The sequence below is a fragment of the Dendropsophus ebraccatus genome, chromosome 2 (genome assembly GCF_027789765.1).
Source record: "Dendropsophus ebraccatus isolate aDenEbr1 chromosome 2, aDenEbr1.pat, whole genome shotgun sequence".
Lineage (NCBI taxonomy): Eukaryota > Metazoa > Chordata > Amphibia > Anura > Hylidae > Dendropsophus > Dendropsophus ebraccatus.
In genome coordinates, this window is record NC_091455.1 from 46,524,890 (window position 1) to 46,552,434 (window position 27,545).

Sequence of the window (27,545 nt, forward strand, 5' to 3'; positions counted from 1 at the left end):
AGAGCCGCAATTATGGACAACCTAAGGGTTGATTTATTTCAGGTGGGGTGTCCACAAAAATTGGCTCTGCAAAAAATTACTGACAAGACCTAGTCCGGCCCTTAATCGCTGTGCACTTTGTCCAGTAGAATCCTATGGGAGCATCCGTAATTTTAGCGGATCTGTAATTTTTATGGATGAATTGTCCACAATGCAAAAAAGTGCAGACATGATATACTGTCCTAAAAAACTACTGAACGTCTGAATGTAGCCTTAGAAGAAATGCATAAGTGTTTTAAGTGTCACTGTCGTTTACATTTTTGCAGAAATCAATAGTACAGGTGATTTTAAGAAACTTTATAATTGGGTTTATTAGCCGAAAAAATGCATTTTTATCATGAAAGCATTTTGAATGCAGATAATGGCAGATTTGCCTAATAAACCCAGTTGCAAAGTTTCTTAAAATCGCCTGGACTATTGATTGCACACCAAAAAAAACACAGCCTCTGTACGTCTTATTGCTTTTGTTGATTGGCAGGTGACTACCCAAGTCTCCTGCACCAGTTATTGTCTAGTATCAGTGTTTTCAGGTGCTGTCGAGCAGATATGCAGGACTTGAAAATGGTTGGGGGGCATAGGACGGGTACATGCTCTGTCTTTAGGGTCTCTATATGCAATATGGCTTCTGTGATGCAAAACTCCTACTGTTTACTATGCAAAACTGTACAGCCAGGCACCGTACTGTGTATGAGAAGCTGTTAACATTGTTTATATAAAGTAAACGTGTCATATTTCAGGCAACCAGGATGTGTACACCAACAATTAGGCTAAATCTGAACCTGTAAAAGGGGCCTGTTTTTTTCAGTTGGGGGAAAGAAGGCTCAGATTCCACTCTGTGTCTACACTCATGTTCAGCTAGCCAGAGTCATTGATCGTCACCTGAGAGATCCACTGTATATGAGGTATATGGTTATGGTATGAATCGTAAGTCACTGGGTTGCAGGCCCAGAGTCTCATAGTGAGGGACACCGTAGACGTTTAGCTAGGGACTCAATGGCCTAGGGTTCTTGCATTGTGTATAACTGAACTTGCCCATAAGCTGTCCCAATATATATATTGCATATCTTGTACTGAAACAGAGTTACAGCCTTCTAGAATATCCCAGAGCTGTGTTCACAATTCTGCCATTGGTGGTCAGCTCCTATAATGTAGTGAGATGTTTTCAGGATATTGTACATTGCCGGGTGTATAGGCAGTATGTATGTGATCAGAACAAGTCAGCATGTAGTAGTGGTGGAACAGTTCAGCCCTAAAGCCAGCGAAAATGTGAACGCAGCTCTGGAATATAATGCAGGCTGTAATTCAGGATCAGTAAAGTAAATAATGTTCAATGGGGAACATACACTTTAACCCTTTCCTGCACTATGCAGCACATTTATAGGTCGCAGGTTGTGGTCAAAGCAGTTTGTAGGCTGAAGCACGACCCTATTCACTTGTATACGTAAAGGAGTCACATGACCAGGCAGTATGACATGGTGGTGGTTTATAGGTGTGCGACTTGGAATTGTTGTGTAGCCCCAGCCTTATATTGTATAGTTAAAATTGTAAAAGCAAAACCCAAAAAGCTATGGCACAACTGCTGTTCTTGTATTTTGTTGCATGGCGGGATGTAACTGCATCATGCCAGTAGTGATAAATGTATTTGCTGTACTAATGGCGCATTTCAGCTATTAATTCCACAGTTGGTCGGGTGTTTTCTGTGTAGATCTACATGCAGATCTTGACCGCACCGTCATTGCTTCTGCTGAACTGCAGTTTTGTTATGTTTCCTTGTTGACATAGAGTCTAAATCATGGGTCTCAAACTCGCGGCCCTCCAGCTGTTGCAAAACTACAATTCCCATCATGCCTGGGACAGCCAAAGCAAGCTAAATGATTATGTGGGATCTGCAATTTTTGTCTAAATTGACTGTCTGGGCTTTATCATGTGTTCAGCATTACCAGGCTTCATCACAGGCGTTTTTCTTGGCGTAAATGATCTGATATAGCCTGGTAATGCTGATCACATGGTAAAGCCCAGACAGTCTATTTAGACAAAAATTGCAGATCCCACATAATCAGTAATGGTACTTTTACACGGAGCGATAATTCGCCCGATCACACGATTTACGATTTAGAATGAACAATCTTTTTTTTCATTACGATCAGCGTTTACACGGAACGATACATAGTACGGAAAAATCGTTTTGCGATCGCTTAAGCCTATCTCACACATAGGTAAAATAGTTGTAAGAATGTTTACATGGAACGATCTGCGAATTTTTTTGCGAACGATCAACGACGATTTGAGAACATGTTGAAAGATCAAAATGAACGATTTCTCGCTCGTCGCTTGATCTTTCGCTGCGTTTACACGTACGATTATCGTTCGAATTCGACCGTTATCGTGCAATTTCGAACGATAAATCGTTCCGTGTAAAACCACCATTAGATTCTAATTATGTCAACAAGGAAACACAATAAAACAGTGATTACATTGTGCAGTTTAGTTGCAGTCTCTAAAACGAGGTGTGGATCATAATGAAGACCGTCATATTTGTACGCAGGGCCTAAAGGGAACTTGTCACCCCCGGACCCAGGGTGATCTTCACATACTTACCCCCTCCTGACAGTCCCGCCACAGAGAAATTGCTGGTCCATTACACAGAAAGATTATCTGACAGATTATCTGACAAAGATTTGAAGCCAAAGCCAGGAACAGACTATAAACACAGGTCAGGTCATAAAGGAAAGCCTGAGATTTCTCCTCTTTTCAAATCAATTCCTGGCTTTGGCTTCAAATCTATCAGATAATCTTTCTATGTAAATGGACCCTAAATTATTTCTGCTTAAAAATAAAGTATCAGCTGCTGTATGTCCTGCAGGAAGTGGTGTAGCCTTTCCAGTCTGACACAGTGCTCTCTGCTGCCACATCTGTCTCTCTCTGAGCAGGAGAGGTTTTCTACAGGGATTTGCTACTGCTCTGGACAATTCATGACACAGACAGAGGTGGCAGCAGAGAGCACTTCGTCAGACTGGAAAGAATACACCACTTCCTGCAGGACATACAGCAGCTGATAAGTACTGGAAGACTTTTGAACACCTGTTTTCCTGGTACCCTTTTAAAGGAGAAGTCTGGCAAAAAATTTTATTAAAGTATAGTATTGCCCCCCAAAAGTTATACAAGTCACCAATATACACTTACTACAGGAAATGCTTATAAAGTGCTTTTTTCCCTGCATTTACTACTGCATCAAGGCTTCACTTCCTGGATAAATTGGTGATGTCACGACCCGACTCCCAGAGCTGTGCGGGCTGTGGCTGCTGGAGAGCATGATGGCAGGGGGACACTGAGGGACACAGGGCACTGGAGGGACACTGAGCATCCCTCTGCCATCATTCTCTCCAGCAGCCACAGCCCGCACAGCTCTGGGAGTCGGGTCGTGACATCACCATGTTATCCAGGAAGTGACATCACCATGTTATCCAGGAAGTGACATCACCATTTTATTGTATATTGGTGATTTGTATAACTTTTGGGGGGCAATACAATACTTAAAGGGGTAGTGCGGCGCTCAGAAATTATTCACAGAATAACACACATTACAAAGTTATACAACTTTGTAATGTATGTTATGTCTGTGAATGGCCCCCTTCCCCGTGTCCCACCCGTGTACCCGGAAGTGTGGTGCGCTATACTCACCTGTCACGTGCCACCATGTCACCAGTCTTCTATCTTCATTCAGTGACGTCTTCTTCGGGCGGACGGCGAACAGCTCCGACTGTTCCGAATGCCGTCCGCCCTCTGCAGCGTCATCCGATGCTCAGCCGCGATTGGCTGAGCATAACTGTGCTCAGCCAATCGCAGCTGAGCACAGTTGTGACGCGGCGGAGGGGGGACGGGCAGCAGCGACTCGGCCGTCCGTCCGAAGATGACGTTTGGCACAAGATGGTGGACGGCCCTCGACACGGATCAGGTAATGTATAATGCACCACACTTCCGGGTACACAGGTGGGGGTGGGGGGACACGGGGAACGGGGCGATTCACAGACATAACATACATTACAAAGTTGTATAACTTTGTAATGTGTGTTATTCTGTGAATAATTTCTGAGCGCCGCACTACCCCTTTAAATAAAAATTTTCACCGGACTTCTCCTTTAAGGGAATCATCAAGTATATAACCTTTTAATTATTTAAAAAATCTTAAGTTTTACTTAAATCTGGAGGTTCATAAATATATTATCTCAAGGGAGAGGGGGTACTAGATACCATGTAATGCACGACTGATGTACTGAATGTACACATTTTACAATATATAGAGACATTTATAAGGAAAAGTACCTAAAAAAACATAATTGTTAGTAATGATCGTGATTGTTATTTATGGCCACCATTATAAATCAACGGCAGTAAAGTGACCATAGCCTTACTGAAACTACACTCACCGGCCACTTTATTAGGTACACCTGTCCAACTGCACGTTACCACTTAATTTCTAATCAGCCAATCACATGGCGGCAACTCAGTGCATTTAGGCATGTAGACATGGTCAAGACAATCTCCTGCAGTTCAAACCGAGCATTAGTATGGGGAAGAAAGGTGATTTGAGTGCCTTTGAACGTGGCATGGTTGTTGGGGCCAGAAGGGCTGGTCTGAGTATTTCAGAAACTGCTGATCTACTGGTATTTTCACGCACAACCATCTCTAGGGTTCACAGAGAATGGTCCGAAAAAGAAAAAACATCCAGTGAGCGGCAGTTCTGTGGGCGGAAATGCCTTGTTGATGCCAGAGGTCAGAGGAGAATGGGCAGACTGGTTCGAGCTGATAGAAAGGCAACAGTGACTCAAATAGCCAACCGTTACAACCAAGGTAGGCAGAAGAGCATCTCTGAACGCACAGTACGTCCAACTTTGAGGCAGATGGGCTACAGCAGCAGAAGACCACACCGGGTGCCACTCCTTTCAGCTAAGAACAGGAAACTGAGGCTACAATTTGCACAAGCTCATCGAAATTGGACAGTAGAAGATTGGAAAAACATTGCCTGGTCTGATGAGTCTCGATTTCTGCTGCGACATTCGGATGGTAGGGTCAGAATTTGGCGTCAACAACATGAAAGCATGGATCCATCCTGCCTTGTATCAACGGTTCAGGCTGGTGGTGGTGGTGTCATGGTGTGGGGAATATTTTCTTGGCACTCTTTGGGCCCCTTGGTACCAATTGAGCATCGTTGCAACGCCACAGCCTACCGGAGTATTGTTGCTGACCATGTCCATCCCTTTATGACCACAATGTACCCAACATCTGATGACTACTTTCAGCAGGATAATGCGCCATGTCATAAAGCTAGAATCATCTCAGACTGGTTTCTTGAAGATGACAATGAGTTCACTGTACTCAAATGGCCTCCACAGTCACCAGATCTCAATCCAATAGAGCATCTTTGGGATGTGGTGGAACTGGAGATTCACATCATGGATGTGCAGCCGACAAATCTGCGGCAACTGTGTGATGCCATCATGTCAATATGGACCAAAATCTCTGAGGAAGCTTCCAGCACCTTGTTGTATCTATGCCACGAAGAATTGTGGCAGTTCTGAAGACAAAAGGGGGTCCAACCCGTTACTAGCATGGTGTACCTAATAAAGTGGCCGGTGAGTGTATAACATTGTGCTGTTCTATAAAAGGCAGCGTATTCCTGAGAGGAACAAATTTCCGCAGATCTTCTATGCACCGTGTGGAAGACGTCGCCTCCTTACTACTCTGTGGGTTGTTTCTGAGGAGGCAGATTTTCAGACAACTGTTCCAAAAGATTGTTTTGATCCTCACATCTCTCCTCAGCGCCCGGTAATATGACGCGTGATCATCAGATTCAGCAAGCCGTGGGAAATGGACGTTAATTCCTTCTCCTTTATACTCTACTGTCCCCTCTCCCACATCAAAGACTCGGCCTGTGCTTAGTGCTCAAAGGAAAGGAGGAAAAGTGCGGCACAGACAGTGACTCACACACCTTCCCGAAAACCTGTTCCCTACTGCAGGTCTGTGCCAGTCCTAAGGATTAGTGATCCTCAATGGACAGGTGCACAGAGAAGACAGGTGGAATGACAAGGTGTCTACAAGGAAACGTTCCCATTGTATTCATCATGTTAAGGGGGTGTCCAGTCATGAGTAAGGAAAGATTCATCATTGTATAATAAAAGGATCTGCATCCTTCTAATACACGTGTGTTACATCATATAAAGGGGCCGTCCGGTCTTGAGTAAAAAAAAAAAAAAAACACAGCTGCTTCCTTTCAGGAATAGCCCCACTTTTGTCCTCAGTTTCTTTGTGGTACTGCAGCTCATTTCCATTAATGTGGTGACAAGTTGTAATACCGCACATAAACTAAGGAGAAGGGTGGCACTGTTTTTCCGGAGAAAGTAGCGTTGTTTTTTTATTTTATCAAACGTAGCCATGGAAATGACAGAAATAGGAAGTAAATACAGAAATTTTGGCCGTATTTTTTTCTTATAAAAGCAAATGTATATGTTAGATGCATATATTACAAGAATCTTTCTGCTCTTAGAAGGTATAGGATCTTATGACATTTAATTCATTGAAAATCCTGGTCTATTCCATTCCATTCTCAGTTTAGTGTGTCCAGTGTTAGTCAGTGACTGACAGGCTTTCCAGTATGACTAAGACTGCCCACTGGACTCCTAAGCAGGTGTTTTAATGCATAAAATACAAGTAAGGGCCAGTTCACACGGAGCAAAAGTGGCGGAATCCTGTCTATCTCTATGGGAGGGCTCCCACGCTTCCTCTTCAATCGATCTCCACTCAAATAATTGTCAATTCTTTGAGCAGAGATCGAAGGAAGTGGAGGCACGCAAGCCCCCCCATAGAGGCACTACGGAATGCTGATTCAGACGGGACTCCGATGTGGAATTCCGCAGCTTTTGCTTTGTGTGAACTGCCCCTTAGGCTAAGTTCACACGCCATCAAATTGAGGACTGTTTTTATTGGACGGCTACCATTTAGCGACAAATAACAGTCGTTATTTTATAACAACTTATTATAATTGTTTTGTTAAATTATGGCCGTCCAATAAAAATGGCCGTCATTTCAACGAGGTGCGAATATAGCCTAAGGGTGCCTTCACACCTACCGTACAGACTACGTACCTACGTACAGACTCGCAGCATAAATCTGGCTGCGAGTCTGTCAGATCCTGGCGGTTCACTGTCACAACATACTCACAGCGGTCGGAACACACTGATTGACCAGGCGGGAGAGCAGTACGCCGGGACCCCGTGCAGCGAGGACAGGTAATGTATACAGACACAGCAGGCGGCGGCAGCAGGGGGAGCCGAAGGGGTTAAGGGACCGGCAGAATTAAATCCACGCAGCGGTCGTTCCGATCGCTGCGAGTATGTTGTGACAGTGAACTGCCAGGACCTGACAGACTCGCAGCGAGATTTACGCTGCGAGTCTGTACGTCTGAACTGACCCTAATACTGAATTATTTTCCACAAATCTCTATCATTCTGGCAGATCCTTCTGTTTTATAATATGATGCCTACAATGTGAACATGTTTACCATGACAGGTTACCTTTAAGCCAAACCAGTGTGTTGGTTTAAACTCAAGGCTATGTTTTCACACAGTTAAAACAACGGCCGCTGTTTTACATATGGGCTGCAGGAACATCATTTTATTTCTATTTGAATTGTGGGCACATTTTGGTGTACCTGCAATCCAATTGATCATAGAACTTTGTACAATGTACGGCTGTCAGTATAACCAGAACAAAAAACGGCCGTTGTTTGTGCACTAGTGGCACAAGTCAATTATTTGTGTGGCTGTAGTGAACATCAACCATTGTTTAATACAGCGTGTGAAAAACGGGCGCTATTCTCATAGTATTTAGTGCAGTGCATTATTTTATGACAAGAATAACTGTTGTTTGAATCACCAACAATGGCTGTTCTTTCACATTGTTTGAGCATAGCTTAAAGGGGTATTCTTATCTTTACTAATATAGTTACTTGTAGGGCGTCAAGCTCTATTTAGGAAACTTATCTCCTCCTGATATGCTGCTCTTACCCTCCAATTGTTGACAACTCATTGTCTAGAGTAGCGACCACCACTCTGTTCTAAATGCAACGGTCTGGGTGGTGTATATATAGTTATAGTGTACATATTTATCTATGGAGGAGGAAGAAAGTTTGCTTCATGAATATATTTGCAAAAATATATAGCTTGACACCCTGCAAGTTTATCTAGAATTTTGCAACAATCCAGATAATGTTTAGTTCTTAACCAGTAAAACACAGGCATGCAGGTCACCTAGTCAATCCCCAGGTCATATCATCCATGTATAGTGGGAGTATTGCCTGTGAGCATGTCAAGCGCACCACAGAACAGTACCACAACTAGTCGAGTCGGTTATGTAACATCCCTGACATAACAATGGCCCCCCAGGGATCACTACACTTGCCATTAGCAGTCCAGTAATTGGATAGAACAGGAATAAATGGTGATCTGGATTCACAGGGCGTTGTGACTATTCTGTCTTTTTTTATCTCCTTTATATCGGTGTATCCTGTCCTATAGACCGCTGTTGTTGCAGATAGTACTGGTGGCTGTGACTTTAACCTAATCCGACAGGAAAATGACAAGGTTATACCAATTACCTCCATTACCAGGGGCCTGCTCTGTTATTCCTGCTGGAAATGGACTAAATTGAAAACACATGTAGGTGGGAGCTGGAATAGGTCTATCACAAGTGCAGGGCACTCGTAGGCTGGGTTCACACTTTGCATTTTGGACGCTATTTTTAGCCAAAACAAGAAATGACACAGAACAAGGTGAAAGTCTTTTCATTGTAGTTTTTCCTTTGTGATTGTTCCACTCCTGGTTTTGGATACAAATGCTGATCAGAATACTTGATATGAACCCATACTGAGTAATGTTGCCCTTTTTTGAGGAGTGAAACTGCATTTTTGGTACTCATGGGTAAAGGGTTAGGCCTTCTGCAGACTGTTAGAAGGAATAATGGAGGGAGCAAGGTGAGAATGCAGACTACTAGGAGAAGGAGTGGAGGGAGCAGGGTGAGGATGCAGACTGCCAGGAGGAGGAGGGGATGGAGCAGGGTGAGGATGCAGACTGCCAGGAGGAGGAGTGGATGGAGCAGGGTGAGGATGCAGACTGCCAGGAGGAGGAGTGGAGGGAGCAGGGTGTGGATGCAGACTGCCAGGAGGAGGAGTGAAGGGAGCAGGGTGAGAATGCAGACTGCCAGGAGGAGGAGTGGAGGGAGCAAGGTGAGGATGCAGACTACTAGGAGAAGGAGTGGAGGGAGCAGGGTGAGGATGCAGACTGCCAGGAGGAGGAGTGGAGGGAGCAGGGTGAGGATGCAGACTACTAGGAGAAGGAGTGGAGGGAGCAGGGTGAGGATGCAGACTGCCAGGAGGAGGAGTGGAGGGATCAGGGTGAGGATGCAGACTACTAGGAGGAGGAGTGGAGGGAGCAGGGTGAGGATGCAGACTGCCAGGAGGAGGAGTGGAGGGAGCAGGGTGAGGATGCAGACTGCCAGGAGGAGGAGTGGAGGGAGCAGGGTGAGGATGCAGACTACTAGGAGAAGGAGTGGAGGGAGCAGGGTGAGAATGCAGACTGCCAGGAGGAGGAGTGGAGGGAGCAAGGTGAGGATGCAGACTACTAGGAGAAGGAGTGGAGGGAGCAGGTTGAGGATGCAGACTGCCAGGAGGAGGAGTGGAGGGAGCAGGGTGTGGATGCAGACTGCCAGGAGGAGGAGTGAAGGGAGCAGGGTGAGAATGCAGACTGCCAGGAGGAGGAGTGGAGGGAGCAAGGTGAGGATGCAGACTACTAGGAGAAGGAGTGGAGGGAGCAGGGTGAGGATGCAGACTGCCAGGAGGAGGAGTGGAGGGAGCAGGGTGAGGATGCAGACTACTAGGAGAAGGAGTGGAGGGAGCAGGGTGAGGATGCAGACTGCCAGGAGGAGGAGTGGAGGGAGCAGGGTGAGGATGCAGACTGCCAGGAGTAGGAGTGGAGGGATCAGGGTGAGGATGCAGACTACTAGGAGGAGGAGTGGAGGGAGCAGGGTGAGGATGCAGACTGCCAGGAGGAGGAGTGGAGGGAGCAGGGTGAGGATGCAGACTGCCAGGAGGAGGAGTGGAGGGAGCAGGGTGAGGATGCAGACTACTAGGAGAAGGAGTGGAGGGAGCAGGGTGAGGATGCAGACTGCCAGGAGGAAGAGTGGAGGGAGCAGGGTGAGGATGCAGACTGCCAGGAGGAGGAGTGGAGGGATCAGGGTGAGGATGCAGACTACTAGGAGGAGGAGTGGATGGAGCTGGGTGAGGATGCAGACTGCCAGGAGGAGGAGTGGAGGGAGCAAGGTGAGAATGCAGACTACTAGGAGAAGGAGTGGAGGGAGCAGGGTGAGGATGCAGACTGCCAGATGGAGGAGTGGAGGGAGCAGGGTGAGGATGCAGACTGCCAGGAGGAGTGGTGGAGGGATCAGGGTGAGGATGCAGACTGCCAGGAGGAGGAGTGGAGGGAGCAAGGTGAGAATGCAGACTACTAGGAGAAGGAGTGGAGGGAGCAGGGTGAGGATGCAGACTGCCAGGAGGAGGAGTGGAGGGAGCAGGGTGAGGATGCAGACTACTAGGAGGAGGAGTGGATGGAGCTGGGTGAGGATGCAGACTGCCAGGAGGAGGAGGGGATGGAGCAGGGTGAGGATGCAGACTGCCAGGAGGAGGAGGGGATGGAGCAGGGTGAGGATGCAGACTGCCAGGAGGAGGAGTGGATGGAGCAGGGTGAGGATGCAGACTGCCAGGAGGAGGAGTGGAGGGAGCAGGGTGAGAATGCAGACTGCCAGGAGGAGGAGTGGAGGGAGCAGGGTGAGAATGCAGACTGCTAGGAGGAGAAGTGGATGGAGTAGGGTGAGAATGCAGACTGCCAGGAGGAGTGGTGGAGGGATCAGGGTGAGGATGCAGACTGCCAGGAGGAGTGGTGGAGGGATCAGGGTGAGGATGCAGACTACTAGGAGGAGGAGTGGATGAAGCTGGGTGAAGATGCAGACTGCCAGGAGGAGGAGTGGAGGGAGCAGGGTGAGGATACAGACTACTAGGAGGAGGAGTGGAGGGAGCTGGGTGAGGATGCAGGCTGCCAGGAGGAGGAGGGGATGGAGCAGGGTGAGAATGCAGACTGCTAGGAGGAGAAGTGGATGGAGCAGGGTGAGGATGCAAACTGCCAGGAGGAGTAGTGGAGGGAGCAGGGTGAGAATGCAGACTGCCAGGAGGAGGAGTGGAGGGAGCAGGACAGGCTGCCAGAGCATTACTGAAAGCTACTGCTATTCTAAATAGGATTACCTACTCGCAGCGGAATTGTCATCCCACTGCGAGTATGTGAACACTGCCCCCCTTAAAGAAGCAGTTCACTTTTTATTTTTTTCTTCCCCCCGGGTAGCCGCTGTCAAGTATACTTACAGAAGATGATCGGTGTCCCGTTCCCGTCGGTCAGTTCCGTCCCGCGGTGCCGTTCACATCGGGCGCGCGCTCACTTCCGCCGGCGCTGTGACTCCTCTTCTCTCCCTTGTCATTTGAACGCCGGAAGTCACGCGCTTCCATAGAGAATGCATGGAAGCGAGTGACTTCCGGCGTATAATCACTGGGCAAAGAAGAGGACTCGCAGCAGCCGGCGGAAGTGAGCGCGCGCCCGATGTGAACGGCACCGCGGGACGGAACTGACCGACGGGAACGGGACACCGATCATCTTCTGTAAGTATACATGACAGCGGCTACCCGGGGGGGCGAAAAAAATAAAAAGTGAACTGCTTCTTTAACCCCCTGGGATTGTTGCTTACATTACCCGGTCCGTGCTCCAGCCTCCTCTTGTGACTCCCAGCATCCTGATGTCCCGCTCAGCCAATCACTGAGCATGATGTCCAGACGCTGGGAGCCTCAGAACAAGCCTGAGCGCGGACTGGGTAATGTAAGCACCAGTCCACGGGGGGTTAAGGGGACCAGTGTTTGCATACCCGCAGCAGGAGGGAAATTGCAGTGGATTTCGTTGCAAACTCTCAGCCAGAAATCCGCTGAGATTCCGAACCCACCTTGTTTTCCTGTGACATCAAGTGCTTCATATAGCCGGTCTCACACCTCCAGTGTATCTTCGTGGTATATTTACACTTAATGCGCTGCAGATTTCGTGTTGCATATTGTATTTATATTGATAAATTGTGCAGCGGATTAAAGGGACAGCTACTTTCTTGCAAAAACAGCACTGCCCCTGTCCTCAGGCTGTGTGGGATTACAATTCAGCTCCTTTCACTTCTATGGAACTGAGCTGCAAACCCCCTTTAAGTACTTGTGACTGTATCCTCAGTGTTGGGTCAGGGGGGAAGCTAGAGAGGCCAAGTTCACACGGATCTGAAGAAGCCTTTGGGGCATTAAGGGATATGTATTTTTTAGCATGGTGTGCGCTAGGAACTGTTACACTGATGTGAAAAAGTTTTGAAGCAATACATTTGCATTGGAGCATTGGTGGCAAAGGTGTAAATATTCTCTGGAGCTGTAATGCATGTTCCTGTAAACCACATCCATATCGGAGGCTTCATTTGCTCCATTGTTTCTATAAATATTATTTGCATATAATCGGCATCCTGGTCCCATGCCCCTCACGGTAGGACGCCAGTATATGATGCAATTGTATATGGTCGCCATCTATGTATACCCCGGCTATGGTCATCTGAAGGTTTACATTCACTGTCATCCCAATACCCTTGAGCTTTAGAAATCTGACTTAAAATTGTTTACTGGGGCCTCCAGCAAAAGATGAGCCGCCCTCCCCCCTCCATTTTAAAGAGCTGCATGGTTGCTATGGAGATCGTTCTTTCCATCTCATCTGCTATAACCTGGTTTTCCACATCAACAGAATTGCTACGAGCGAAGCATGATCTTTATTCTAATTTCATATATGTGTATAAGCGTGCAGGCCGTACGCCGCCCGCACCTATGCAAACTTCTCTACGTGTGTGGTGGTTAACAGACGAGCGGCCATTTGTGCAGGCACGCTGGTAACACTCCCTGGTCTTGGTTGTGAAGTAGAAGCCGATGCCAACTTGATGCATGTTAAGAGGGAGAGCACACACGGGGTTAATGCTGGAACAAGAAGTCAGTGTACCATTCAGATCCTTGTGATGTCTGCTTGAAACCTCTCAAGTAACAATGTGTGTAAATTGGGTCAGGAAAGGAGACCTTAAAAAGCGTCACAGCTGTAAATATTGAAATTTACAAGTGTTGTGCCAGTCTGATATTAGTAGGTTTACACACGGGGGATTTTCCCTTCAGATTAGTGAACAAAAATTGTAAAAAAAAAAAAAAAAAAAAAAACAGCATGGAAATTCAAGTCCAAATTTAAAACCATAGTCACCATAGGCTGGATCCACATCTAGAATTTTGGTCAGTATTAGCCAAAACCAGGAATGGGTGCAAAAAAACGAAATGTGCCAACCTTTTCATTAGGCTTCTTACAGATACAAATGCATGGCCTAAAAAAAAAACAAAAAACACCTGTACTGTGTACTAGTATAAACGTTTTTTTATTTGATATTTTTATATATTTTTATATATTTGATATTTTTTCCCCATGGGTTTTTTTGTTTGTTTGTTTTTGTTATAAGTCATGTGATTTCTGTTGAACAATTGGGGGAAAATCTTTAGCATGTTTCCAGCTATAAAAGTCTAAGAGAAGAAAAAAATAAACGAAAAACCACCAAAGCCATAGCGTGCTGCCACTTTAAAGAAACACCATGAACATATTGCGGTTTATATTTTGAGGTCACAAGTTTAGTCCAAGCCTCTCAATGTACTGTATTTGGCACATCGTGCATCCACCATGCATCGGCAGTCCATCCCTATACATTTCAACCATAATTTTTTTTTTCAACTTGTTTATAAGTAACAAGTACATAAATATACTGTAGGCAGAGTTACATTAGGATATTGTTATACAATGACTTTAACCATAATTTACATAATTCCAGCTTTGGTGTGGTCACGATCTGGAGTCCTTCTCTGTCTATTATAACTCTCTATCTACTATCTACATGGAATTTGCATGGGATCTGTATTGACGTCTCTTCCTCTTTGGTAATAGTAATGATTATGTTTGACGTCAGCTATCCTCCCAGGGGGATTGGTAGTGTCAGGTTATCAATATATGTCAATACCTTTCCTCCAGCACTGCTGCAGATAGCTGGGCGTTAACACCAGCCCCTCCCCCCCCCTCCCACATCCAACATTGTCACCCACCTCCTCCCAGATCTGTATAGGCAATATACAGATTCATGCATGAAATTTATAATTTTGCCCTTTAAGTTAGGTGACATCTGCCAGGATAATGTTACAGAGCAGGGCTCGCTGAGCTCATTGATATGTAGGTTTATAAGGAAAAATTCCATAGAACTTTCAATTTACACACACAAATCTCTAATCAATTATAGGAGTCCGGTGGGCGGTCCTAATCAGTGACAGTTATTCTGTTGTGCTCACTCGTACAGTTACTGTAGGACCGCCCACTGGACTGCTTAGCAGATTTTTTTTTTATAATGATATATCAATCTGTTAAACTCCTCCTGCTTTATAACATGATGCCCGTAGATCAGTTAGCAATGTGAATTTTACTGTCCCCCTTTAAAGGGGTTATCCAGTGCTACAAAAACATGGCCACTTTCTTTCAGAGACAACACGACTCTTGTCTCCAGTTCAGGTGCGGTTTGCAATTAAGCTCCATTCACTTCAATGGAACTGAGCAGCAAAACCCCGCCCAAGCTGGAGACAAGAGTGGGGCTGTCTCTGGAAGAAAGTGGCCATGTTTTTGTAGTGCTGGATAAACCCTTTAAGAATAGATAGATTAGGATGCAAGCTTAGATACGCGGTATCCTCCAGAGAATGTGTGTAGGAAGCCTAGACCCTGGTCATATATTCCAGCTCTTGCAGTCTTGCTCTTTTTCGTTCGCCGGGGCTCATGCCTGTAAATCGCTGTCAGCAGCGGAGTAAAGCTATTTCCCTCTTGAGCCTGCTGATTAGATTTTGGCGGTGTCCCTAGTGTTTCTCAGTCTCTCACAACCACTGCTTCTCTGTGCCCGGCCATCTGTTCTCTGTCCTTCTTGCTATGTGTCCTACCCACTGCCATTTGTTGTAAGGATTTCATTCCGCACTATTTTTATACTGGACAAGTCGTAGCTGCAGGGTACGGGCATAAATGTCACAGCCACGTCCGTAGCTTTCAGCTTCATGTCGTGCCTTTGGAGTACACCTTACAATCCCGAACAAATGATGTGATTTCCACTATTTGTTGCTATACCACTTGCGTGAAATCCGCTGTAAACCCAGTACATATAAATGTACCAGGAATAGTCCAAACCTTCAATACTTCACTGTAATTCCTTCAAGGGTATATATGGTTTAGAAACATCTGACCCAGAATTGTCTGTCAGATGGACATGTGGTTCATCGCTGCAGAAAACTACTCCTCTAGTGCTATATACTACAACAGCCAACACATAGCATGGTGCATGATGGACGTTGGCATGTGTTTGGCTGCTCCTCCATTGTAGCCTATAGGTCAGCTGCTGTGTAGCAACTAATAGTCATAGATTGACATTGAAAATTATTTGTATGTCATAGAAGTGGATTTACATGGTGCTGTAATAGGTAGGATTTTTATTGGACAGTCACCCTTAAAGGTAACCTGTTGTCATTTTCGTACTGCCTTAACCTGGTGGCTTCTCAGTGCCCGACCAGCCTTGATTGATAAATCTCTTCCTGGAGCCAGACAAGGAGCAATTCATCAATCAGGGCCAATGGGGCGGGGTGAAGCCACCAGGGACTGCCCCAATGACTCCTGCTTCTGGCAGCATTTACAAGTCTGTATATGAAACGGGTAAACTGGTGAATAGTATATCTATTTTACTACACTTCCAAGAGAGTGCTCCGCAGCTGCCAGACAGTGAAATATCCAGGCTACATTTTTTAATAGGGAAGGGTTCCAGGCTATGGCTTATAGTAATATAGTAATAGGGAGAGGTTCCAGGCTATGGCTTATAGTAATAGGGAGAGGTTCCAGGCAATGGTTTATAGCAGGGGTGGGGAACCTTTTCCATGTCGAGGGCCGGTCGGGCCTTAATAAAATCATTCGAGGGCCGCACTCAATGTTATACCGTGCGCGGCAGTTAGTAGCGGGGGTTTGCAGCACCCGAACAAGGCAAAGTATTGTTCCCCTAATGCCCCTGCTATTGTAGTTAACCCTCTGTGATGCCCCTTGTACCTGATTTGAATCCTTAGTGATGCCCCTGGTAGCCTAGTTAACCCCCCAGCCATGTCCCTGGTGGCCTAGTTAACTCCTCAGTCATGTCCCTGGTGGCCTAGTTAACCCCCCCCCCCCAGTCATGTCCCTGGTGGCCTAGTTAACTCCTCAGTCATGTCCCTGGTGGCCTAGTTAAGCCCCCAGTCATGTCCCTGGTAGCCTAGTTAAGCCCCCAGTCATGTCCCTGGTAGCCTAGTTAACCCCCCCCCCCCCAGTCATGTCCCTGGTAGCCTAGTTAACCCCCCCCCCCCCAGTCATGTCCCTGGTAGCCTAGTTAACCCCCCAGTCATGTCCCTTGTGGCCTAGTTAACCCCCCAGTCATGTCCCTGGTGGCCTAGTTAACCCCCCAGTCATGTCCCTTGTGGCCTAGTTAACCCCCCAGTCATGTCCCTTGTGGCCTAGTTAACCCCCCAGTCATGTCCCTGGTAGCCTAGTTAACCCCCCCCCCCCCAGTCATGTCCCTGGTGGCCTAGTTAACCCCCCCCCCAGTCATGTCCCTGGTGGCCTAGTTAACTCCTCAGTCATGTCCCTGGTGGCCTAGTTAACCCCCCAGTCATGTCCCTGGTAGCCTAGTTAACCCCCCAGTCATGTCCCTGGTAGCCTAGTTAACCCCCCCCCCCCCCCCGTCATGTCCCTGGTAGCCTAGTTAACCCCCCCCCCCCCCCCCCCCAGTCATGTCCCTGGTAGCCTAGTTAACCCCCCAGTCATGTCCCTTGTGGCCTAGTTAACCCCCCAGTCATGTCCCTGGTGGCCTAGTTAACCCCCCAGTCATGTCCCTGGTGGCCTAGTTAACCCCCCAGTCATGTCCCTTGTGGCCTAGTTAACCCCCCAGTCATGTCCCTGGTAGCCTAGTTAACCCCCCCCCCCCCAGTCATGTCCCTGGTAGCCTAGTTAACCCCCCCCCCAGTCATGTCCCTGGTAGCCTAGTTAACCCCCCCCCCCCCCCAGTCATGTCCCTGGTAGCCTAGTTAACCCCCCCCCCCCCCCCCGGTCATGTCCCTGGTAGCCTAGTTAACCCCCCCCCAGTCATGTCCCTGGTGGCCTTCTTAACCCCCCCCCCCAGTCATGTCCCTGGTAGCCTAGTTAACCCCCCCAGTCATGTCCCTGGTGGCCTAGTTAACCCCCCAGTCATTTCCCTTGTGGCCTAGTTAACCCCCCAGTCATGTCCCTGGTAGCCTAGTTAACCCCCCCCCCCCCCAGTCATGTCCCTGGTTGCCTAGTTAACCCCCCCCCCCCCCCAGTCATGTCCCTGGTAGCCTAGTTAACCCCCCCCCCCCAGTCATGTCCCTGGTAGCCTAGTTAACCCCCCCCCCCCCCCCAGTCATGTCCCTGGTAGCCTAGTTAACCCCCCCCCCCCCCCCAGTCATGTCCCTGGTGGCCTAGTTAACCCCCAGTGTCTGCCCCAAATGAAAAAAATAAACATCCCACTCACCTTTCCTCCGCTCCCACGCTGTCCAGGTCACGGCTTATAGTAATAGGGAGAGGTTCCAGGCTACGGCTTATAGTAATATAGTAATAGGGAGTGGTTCCAGGCTACGGCTTATAGTAATATAGTAATAGGGAGTGGTTCCAGGCTACGGCTTATAGTAATATAGTAATAGGAAAAGGTTCCAGGCTACAGCTTATAGTAATAGGGAGAGGTTCCAGGCTACGGCTTATAGTAATAGGGAGAGGTTCCAGGCTATGGCTTATAGTAATAGGAAGAGATTCCAGCCTACGGCTTATAGTAATATAGTAATAGGGAGAGGTTCCAGGCTACAACTTATAGTAATAGGGAGAGGTTCCAGGCTACGGCTTATAGTAATATAGTAATAGGGAGTGGTTCCAGGCTACGGCTTATAGTAATAGGAAAAGGTTCCAGGCTACAGCTTATAGTAATAGGGAGAGGTTCCAGGCTACGGCTTATAGTAATAGGGAGAGGTTCCAGGCTACGGCTTATAGTAATAGCTAAGATATTACTACAGAATTAAAAATGCAGCTCTGAAGTATAATCTAGGCTTTAACTTGGGATCGGTACTTTCTGGGTGGCTTATATATCAACCATAATGAGATGTTTAATGGTTGACATACCCCATAAAGTGGTGGTCACTGGTGTACAAAGAGCGTAAATTAGGCCAATAGAGAGATTACAGATATATATATCTCTGTTAGTCTAATGCCTTTTAGTACATCATGCTATGAGGTTTACTAAACCTATGTTGCTGGATGCCATGTTTTAGGACATAGAAGTCAGCCCATACAATATGTAGTATATAGTATTGCCCGCATAGTCACACATATAACAACAATATTATGAGTTTATTGGGAAATGTTGGCTGATGGAATATTACGTCGCCTGTCCCTTTAATTGTTCTAAGTGAGCATGTGGCAGCGTGTACTCTTCCCATTGTGTACTGTCAGCGAGCAGGTTATACATCAAAAAAGCTGAGATGTCAGCTGTTCACTGTCAAAGAAGATTCCAAGAAGCCCAGATTGTTTTCCAGCTCAAACAGGCTAGTTATCATGCAGAAAGCAACCAATATGTCAATTTACGTCATTGAAATGGTTCAGTTTTTTCTATTAACAGTAATGTAATTAAAGGGGTACTCCAGCAAAAATCTTTCTTTAAAGGGAACCATTCACCCCGTGGCCCCCGGCAGAAACTGACATACAGTGACATAAAGGTCAATATACTTACCACATCGCTCCCGGTCCCGTCACGGATCCCGTTGTTGACACGGAGAAATCGCCGATTCTTCTTCTCCCGCCCATTATGGTAATGAGCTGAGATGAGTCCAACGTCCATAGGAAACGACGGACGAGTCCAACTTATTCATGAGGTCCTATTCTCGTCGCCGCCCATCCACGCCTCCTGGAACTTGATTGACGTCTTCAGTCTACAGTCTTCTGACGAATTCCCGCGCAGGCGCCGTTGCGATGGTCTCATCACCTCTCTGCGCCTGCGCGGTTAACAGGATACGTGTCCGAGGCAATCGGCGCACGCGCAGTAAACAGTGAAGCTGTGGAGCGGCTTCAATTGTGAACTGCGCATGCGCCGAAAACGACTGTCACGGCGCCTGCGCGGGATCCGGCGAGAAGAAAGAAGACGAGGAGGAAGAGGACCCGGCGTCAATCAAGTGTCGGAGGCGGGGAGAAGGCTGGACTTCGGACCCGGCGGCGCTCATTACCATAATGGGCGCGAGAAGAAGAATCGCCGATTTCTCTGTGTCAACAACGGGATTCGGGACAGGATCGGGAGCGATGTGGTAAGTATATTGACCTTTATGTCACTGTATGTCAGTTTCTGCCTGGGGCCAGGGGGTGAATGGTTCCCTTTAAGTCAACTGGGTTCAGAAAGTTATATAGATTTGTAAATTGCTTCTATTAAAAAATCTCAAGTGTTCCCATACTTATCAGCTGCTGTATGTCCTGTAGGAAGTGGTGTATTTTTTCCAGTCTGAGGGTATGTGCACACTGAGGATTACAGACGGAACATCCGCTGTGTAATCATCAGCTCGCGCCCGCTTGTGGAGTGCAGCGGGCGCGCGCGTCTCCGCCCGTGTCATAGACTCCATTCTATGCACGGGCGGATTCCTTCCTCCGTCCAAAGAATGACACGGACGAGTCTATGACACGGACGAATGTTCCGTCTGTAATCCTCAGTGTGCACATACCCTGACACAGTGCTCTCTGCTGTCACCTCTATCCATGTCAGGAACTGTCCAGAGAAGGAGAGGTTTTCAATGTGGATTTGCTGCTGCTTTGCACAGTTCCGGTCTCAGACACAGGTGGCAGCAGAGAGCGCTGGAAATAATCCCCCACTTCCTGCAGGACATACAGCAGCTTATAAGTACCGAAAGACTGGAGATTTTTAAATAGAAGTAATTTACAAATTAGTATAACTTTCTGAAACTAGTTGATTTAAAAGAAAAAAAATGGAGTACCCCTTTAATATCTGGGGGAAAATAGTAGCAATATATGTGGCTGAATACTGCGAAAGTTGAAAAAAAAACTTCGGATGATGATCGTGATCTTGTATGCTATATCCTGTCATAGCGGGGGATGGGAGATATAACTGTGTGCCATAGTTTCTTGCTTAAGTTAACCTAAGTCTAATATATATATATATATATATATATAGACAATAGGTAGGAAGGCGGCACTCCAAAAATAGTGAAAAAACAGTGGTTTTATTCACCCATAATGTGCAATACAACGTTTCAGTTTCTCGATGAAACCTTTTTCAAGCAACACATACACATGTGAAGGAAGGGGCTGGTATTTAAAGTCCATAAGCTCAGCCCATAATCAGTGACATCATAATTACATAATTATATAAACAATCCGCAAAACTATATATTACAGTGTACATAACCCCATTGCAAACATAGTATAGTGTGAAGTGATAGTGACTAACACTAAAAAATAACGTCCGATCCTCTAGAGATGCAGCAGCGTCCATGTAATTCAGAACGTATCTGGCTCATATATACAAAAGGGTTAATGGAAGGAGGTTGTCCCTCACCCGGTAACTTGAATAAACCGCTACTCCTCCACGTGTAGTTCCAGCTTGTAAACAAAGGCTCTGCTCATGCTCGGAGGGGTGCGCTCAAGGACTCGTCAGAAAGGGCGTCATAGCTCCCAATCGGCATCACCGAACCGCGCGTGCGCTTTCCAAACGGAGCGACAGCCGTCACTACCAATAGATGTTCGGGGATTGCGCATGCGCTGTGCATGCCAGGTCTCTATCGGGGCCATCTTGGTTGAGGTCATTGTGTCCCTTAGAGAAAATTCCGTCAAGGGCAACATCCTTGAAGTGGAGTGGAAACGTCCCATACAGGTCCCCGCCCTCTGTGGGTGTCGCACTCAGGACCTCCGGACTGGTTGATCCACCGCGGTTCTGGTCAGTGTTCACATTGTACATTGGGCATGCCGTCCTATCTATGTGGAGTATGGAAGATCCTGATCCAAGTAACCGTGACATTCGGATGGATCAGGGATCAACCAGTCCGGAGGTCCTGAGTGCGACACCCACAGAGGGCGGGGACCTGTATGGGACGTTTCCACTCCACTTCAAGGATGTTGCCCTTGACGGAATTTTCTCTAAGGGACACAATGACCTCAACCAAGATGGCCCCGATAGAGACCTGGCATGCACAGCACATGCGCAATCCCCGAACATCTATTGGTAGTGACGGCTGTCGCTCCGTTTGGAAAGCGCACGCGCGGTTCGGTGATGCCGATTGGGAGCTATGACGCCCTTCCTGACGAGTCCTTGAGCGCACCCCTCCGAGCATGAGCAGAGCCTTTGTTTACAAGCTGGAACTACACGTGGAGGAGTAGCGGTTTATTCAAGTTACCGGGTGAGGGACAACCTCCTTCCATTAACCCTTTTGTATATATGAGCCAGATACGTTCTGAATTACATGGACGCTGCTGCATCTCTAGAGGATCGGACGTTATTTTTTAGTGTTAGTCACTATCACTTCACACTATACTATGTTTGCAATGGGGTTATGTACACTGTAATATATAGTTTTGCGGATTGTTTATATAATTATGTAATTATGATGTCACTGATTATGGGCTGAGCTTATGGACTTTAAATACCAGCCCCTTCCTTCACATGTGTATGTGTTGCTTGAAAAAGGTTTCATCGAGAAACTGAAACGTTGTATTGCACATTATGGGTGAATAAAACCACTGTTTTTTCACTATTTTTGGAGTGCCGCCTTCCTACCTATTGTCTGGATTTCCAAGGAGTTTGGGTCTAACTCCTGAGGGCCGTGCACCCACCGGAGCTATTTGCCACACAGTGCCGTCTACACCTGTTCCATTTTATATATATTTATATATATATATATATATATATATATATATATATATATATATATATATATATATATAATATAGTGTGTGTGTATGTGGGCATATAAAGAGAACTGTCAATCACTGCTTAGCACCACCCACCTGACTACGTGGCCCAGAATGAGCACAGATTTACATGAATAAATGACAAATTCTCCTGGAACATTTCCCACGTATCAATCTGCATAGCCCCTCCTGCTCTATAACATGCTGCTTCCAGAAATAGCCCCATTGACATTCGGTGGTGATAATCCTTGTAGTTTTCACCAGAAATAAGTAACATGCCACTTACTCAATATAAATAAGCACCGGAAGCTCCTGACAATGAGGGTGAGAGCTGGATATACCTTCACTAAGGGCCCTATTCCACCGGACGATTATCGTTCAGATTATCGTAAAATTGTTCGAATCTAAGCGATAATCGTTCATTTGAATAGCAGTTAACGATTAACGACCGAACGAGAAATCGTTGATCGTTTAATAAGACCTGGACCTATTTTTAACATTGCTCGTTCGCAAATCATTCGCATTGAATAAGATGTCGTTCGGTCGTTCGCAGTAGTGACAAACGCAATAGCGACGACAAGACGACCGCAAGAACATAAGTAACGATTATCGTTCCATGTAAATGGGTGAACGATTTCAGGTCTTTTGCAATAGCGGTCATTTGGATTGTTTATCGTTAACGATTATGCGAACGATAATCGTCCCTTGGAATAGGGCCCTAAGGCTAGGTTCACGCCACTTTTTTTTTTTTTTTTTTTCACTCCATTTTTGCAAAAAACAGATGCATTTGTGTGCATCCGTTTTATCATGGACGTCCATTATAAAAAAAAAAAAAGTGATCAAAACGCATCATCTTGGTTGCAGAAACCCTATTCAGGTGTATGGTATGTGGATTGTAAGATTTCCGCGCAGTGTGAACAATCTCCATGTGAACACGCAGGCAGTAAACGCCAGGACTGTACATGGAAAGTATCCTGGTCATGATACTTACTTATCGGACCCTTCTTAAGGGGATTTTCCCATAAATAACTTTTATGACACGTTTCCTTATCATCCTTTATTCCAGATGAGAGGGACGTACACGCACTTCTGTCCTTGTTCTGTCCCTGTGGTTCTTCCTGTTGTCTGATTCTGTGACTAGCCATGTATATGAGAATGCCCAGTGACACGTGTGAGCCCTCGGCCCAGGATCCTCATGTGTACAGTGTTACGTGGTGTTTGTTCTTGTTCACACTGGTGACATCTGGCCCTTGTTGTCTCTGAGCAAAGTGTTTGTTTTCCTCTGACACCTGGTGAAGCTGCTGAAATGAAGAAAGGCGTATGAGAGTGTGTAACCCTCAGGGTGCCGTATAGGAGCAATAAATGGTACATCCAACACTACCTTACTAAAAGACTCCAGTGTCCATTAAGAGTATGTTACAGTGTAGGGTCACGGTGGCATGAGTGCTTTTCAAACATTTTCTATTTTTTTGCAATTTACTTTACAGTCAGTAAGATATCAGAATACACCATAGATTTACATACACGGTTATACCAAAGGGGTTGTGTTTTCTTAGGCTATCTATTGGTACTTCTCAACGCATGTTAATAAAGTTTCCCCTCTATTGTAGGACAGCACATGCTCGGGCAAAGGGGGACGCTGCCGACCAGGCGAGCCAAGCCGCACGTCAGGAATCGGACATTGCCAGGGCCGTGGCTAGAGAACTCTCACCAAGCTTCCATCAACCCGGTGGGTAAAACCATTCTGGTTCCAGTTACTTTGATGTTATGTAACATAGCTTTACCTCATCCTTGGTGGCAACAATTGCATCAGGCTGGAAAACTCCATTGCCCAGTACTCTTGTCTTATGCCAGTGACTCTGTTTGTTGTCTTATGCCCAGTGACAGCAGCTCTGACTTGTTAAAAGAAATGGATCTGAACAGACTTCTCCTTTGGGTGCCTTCACACCTACCGAATCCACAGCGGATCTCACTTCTGCGGATTCAAAGCGAGAACCGCTGCGGATCCGGTACCATTGACCCCCTATGATAGCACATACTCGCAGCGGGATTGACATCCCGCTGTCAGTATGTGCTTTAACCCCCCTGCAGCCCCGCAGCCCGAATCTACCATCCCCTGCCGCATCAGTCTATCCCCGACGCATCCCCCCCATCCCTGGCCACATCCTTCAGCCCGCCGCCGCCCGCATCTCCGATCCCCGGCACATCCCCCCACCCCCGGCCGATTCCCGCAGCCCGCCGCCAAGAGCATACAGTACCTGCTCGGCGGTGAGGCTGCCGGCTCCAGTCCCGCTCAGATCAGCTGAGCGGGACCAGAGCCAGGAGCCTCACTGCAGCCGCACCGCAGAGCAGGTACTGTATGCTCTCGGCGGCGGGATGCGGCCGGGGATGGGAGGATGCGGCCGGGGATGGGGGATGCAGCCGTGGATGGGGGATGCAGACGGCGGCGGGCTGCTGGATGCGGCCGGGGATGGGCTAATGCGGCCAATTATGGACTGATGCGGCCAAGGATGGTAGATTCGGGCGGCAGGGCTGCGGGAAGCGGGGGGTTAAAGCACATACTGACAGCGGGATGTCAATCCCGCTGCGAGTATGTGCTATCATAGGGGGTCAATGGTACCGGATGCGCAGCTGATCTCGCTACGAATCCGCAGAAGTGAGATCCGCTGTGGATCCGGTAGGTGTGAAGGCACCCTTTAGTTGTATGCACCCCTGATTAGGAGCGCATACAGTTAAAGGGCCAGCATCAGCACACGGCGGCACTTGCGAGGGTCCTGGCGCTGGCCCAGACTGCCAAGCAAAGCATTCGAAATTCCAGACAGCTTTCAGATGCTCATCCAGACAATTATAGGACGTGTCCTATAATTTTTGGGCCAATTTTTCGTTACAAACATCCTTCAGGAAAAACCCCGAAAGGGTCAGAAAAACTATCCAGATTTCTTGATAATCCAGATACATTTTTCTGAAGTGAAAAGGGGGCCTTATCCTGCATGTGCCAGCACTTCTCTGCCAGGAACATAACCTGATGCCATAGGAAGTATCCATGTTTTCCACATACGTATGTTTGCTTCACCTGCCCAAACATGCATGTGTCCTCAGTTGGAACACCTCTGGTAGTGGCTTATCTCCCAGAGAACAGAACAAACAGATTGAGCTTTTTGAAATCCAGCTGCCTGATCCTCCTTTACTCCAACATCCACGATTAGAAGAGAGACAGGAGGGACCAAAACACATTCAGTGTAAATGGCCAACATTATCATTACTCCATAATTGTGCTCATAGTCTCACAGATCCCATGTAAATCCCTAAATAAGAAAGATACGGAAAGCATCACAACTTTCAAAATAGTCTTTTAGATGGTAGATTTTGTGAGCCTATTCCCCAGTGCACATAGCCGATCAGAGTGTTCTTTGTGGTTCACTACATGTTGCGCATTTCTAAATACAATCATTGTTGCCATTGTCTCTTTCACATTCAATGAGACTATTAATTGGTACATTGTGATCAGCTATAAATAGAAAGCTTTGGCAGGCATGAGAATGAGTGCCTGAGCGGGATATAGCAGGTGAAGAAGCCCCTGTGTGCAGCCTCATGTAGTCTGATGACTGCTCTACATGTCTCGTCCGACCTAACTTCTCCTCAGTAAGGATGCCCATACACATATACTCAATATGGCCAAAGCCGCCAGTGGCAGCGTATAAAGGGCCTACTAACTCCACCAACAGATGATGTCAGGCCTGGTAGATTTTTGCTGCCAACCTTTTGTTCTTGGAGGTGTAAACCACCTCCAGAGCAGTCTGACTGTGGCTTACCCCTCCCATCTCCATAGAGAACACAGGAATATTTGACTGTTCCGAAAATGCATGTGTATGGGGCATTTGTGTGTATAGGGAAACTAAAAAAAATAGCCATCAGCTGAACACTTTTGGCTGATGGGTAAGTTTGGGCCTAAATAATTACCCAGAGACCCACTGCGATCCCAAGACACAGTCTCTTCTCGATAGCCAATCAAATCTCACTTGTTCGCTTCATTGAGGTCTGTGTAGTGCGAACAAGACGGATGTCCTGCTTGCTGGGGACACGTACATCTGATTTTACCAACTTTACCAACTTTTTTTTTAATGAGATAAAATCCTCATCACTTATCACAGCCCTTTCTTATTCCTTGCCAGTCTCTGTCAAGATGCTCTTGCGATGCCCTGGCCCCTAGGGGCCACTCCGCAGTGTAGATGGTGCTAACAGGCAGGAACCGGGGCAGCTGTAGGGTATAGGGTTGTCACGGTGTAGGCACGAGGGTGATACAGCTGGAAACCGGGCTCCTGACCATGCGGGAATACCAGGCATGCGATTCCTCGTTGTCCTTAGTCAGGGCACTATTTATCACACCAATGCCAAGGTTCAGAAACAACGGTAGTTGTATATTTATTGTAACGGTGGTAACTAGTAGCAACAGTCTCTCCGGATGCAACCGGGTATAAGGCAAACTTGAATAAAGCAGAGTAATGGGTGATGCTGCAATAGGCTGTGAGAGTAGCGTGCTGAATGATGAGAGTAGTAGTGAAACTGAAGTTGAGATGCTGGGTGGAGTGAGACTTGAATGAGATACTTGCTGTTGATTAGAGAAGATGATGATGAGAGGAACTGAAGAATGACTGAAGAATCGACACCCAGATGAGAATCTTGAGACTTGAGACAGGAACACAGCCAGTGGACTGGAGCAGCAGAGCACACGCAGGCCTCTCTCTTAGCAGGGAGAGAGGACAGACACAGAACTTGTCTCCTGAAGGTGGAGGACAAGACTCGACTGAACAGGAACAGCAGAGCAACACACCCTATCCCCTCTGGGGCAGGAGATAGACTGAGGTAGAACAGGAAGTCACATGGTAAACCCCAGCCAAAGCTCGATGACCATTGGAGTTACCATGCAAGCAGGGCACAGTCACGTGACATCCAGCCATTGCATCATCACACTATTAGGCATATACAGTGAAATATACATGAGAAGTACCATACTTGAACACTGGGGGGCAACATAAGACCATTAGGCACTGATACCAAAATATACATACAAGAAAATGAATGGAATAGCAGACCTGAATACTGCAGGGGGGCGACACAATACCCGCAGTTTGCAGTGGACCATAGCTTTCCAGAACATAATCGGTCATAGTAAAAGTGTGAGGATAAGAGGGCTGTTCTGGGACACTGCACTCTATCATCCCACACTACCAGCCGTGGCAGGCAGGACCTGGAGTTGCAGCTTTTGGCGAGTCCAGGTACAGCGCACAATTATGAGTATAGCAGGTG

At 47.1% G+C, this 27,545-nt stretch overlaps 1 protein-coding gene across 1 annotated transcript in view; it reads left to right on the forward strand.

Moving 5' to 3' along the window:
• JPH1 (junctophilin 1) overlaps positions 1-27,545 on the forward strand; it is a 101,666-nt gene that overhangs the window by 49,711 nt on the left and 24,410 nt on the right. The window contains exon 3 of the mRNA XM_069957462.1: positions 23,849-23,967. Within this exon, the coding sequence (XP_069813563.1) occupies positions 23,849-23,967 (119 nt within the window). The remainder of the gene's footprint in view (positions 1-23,848; positions 23,968-27,545) is intronic.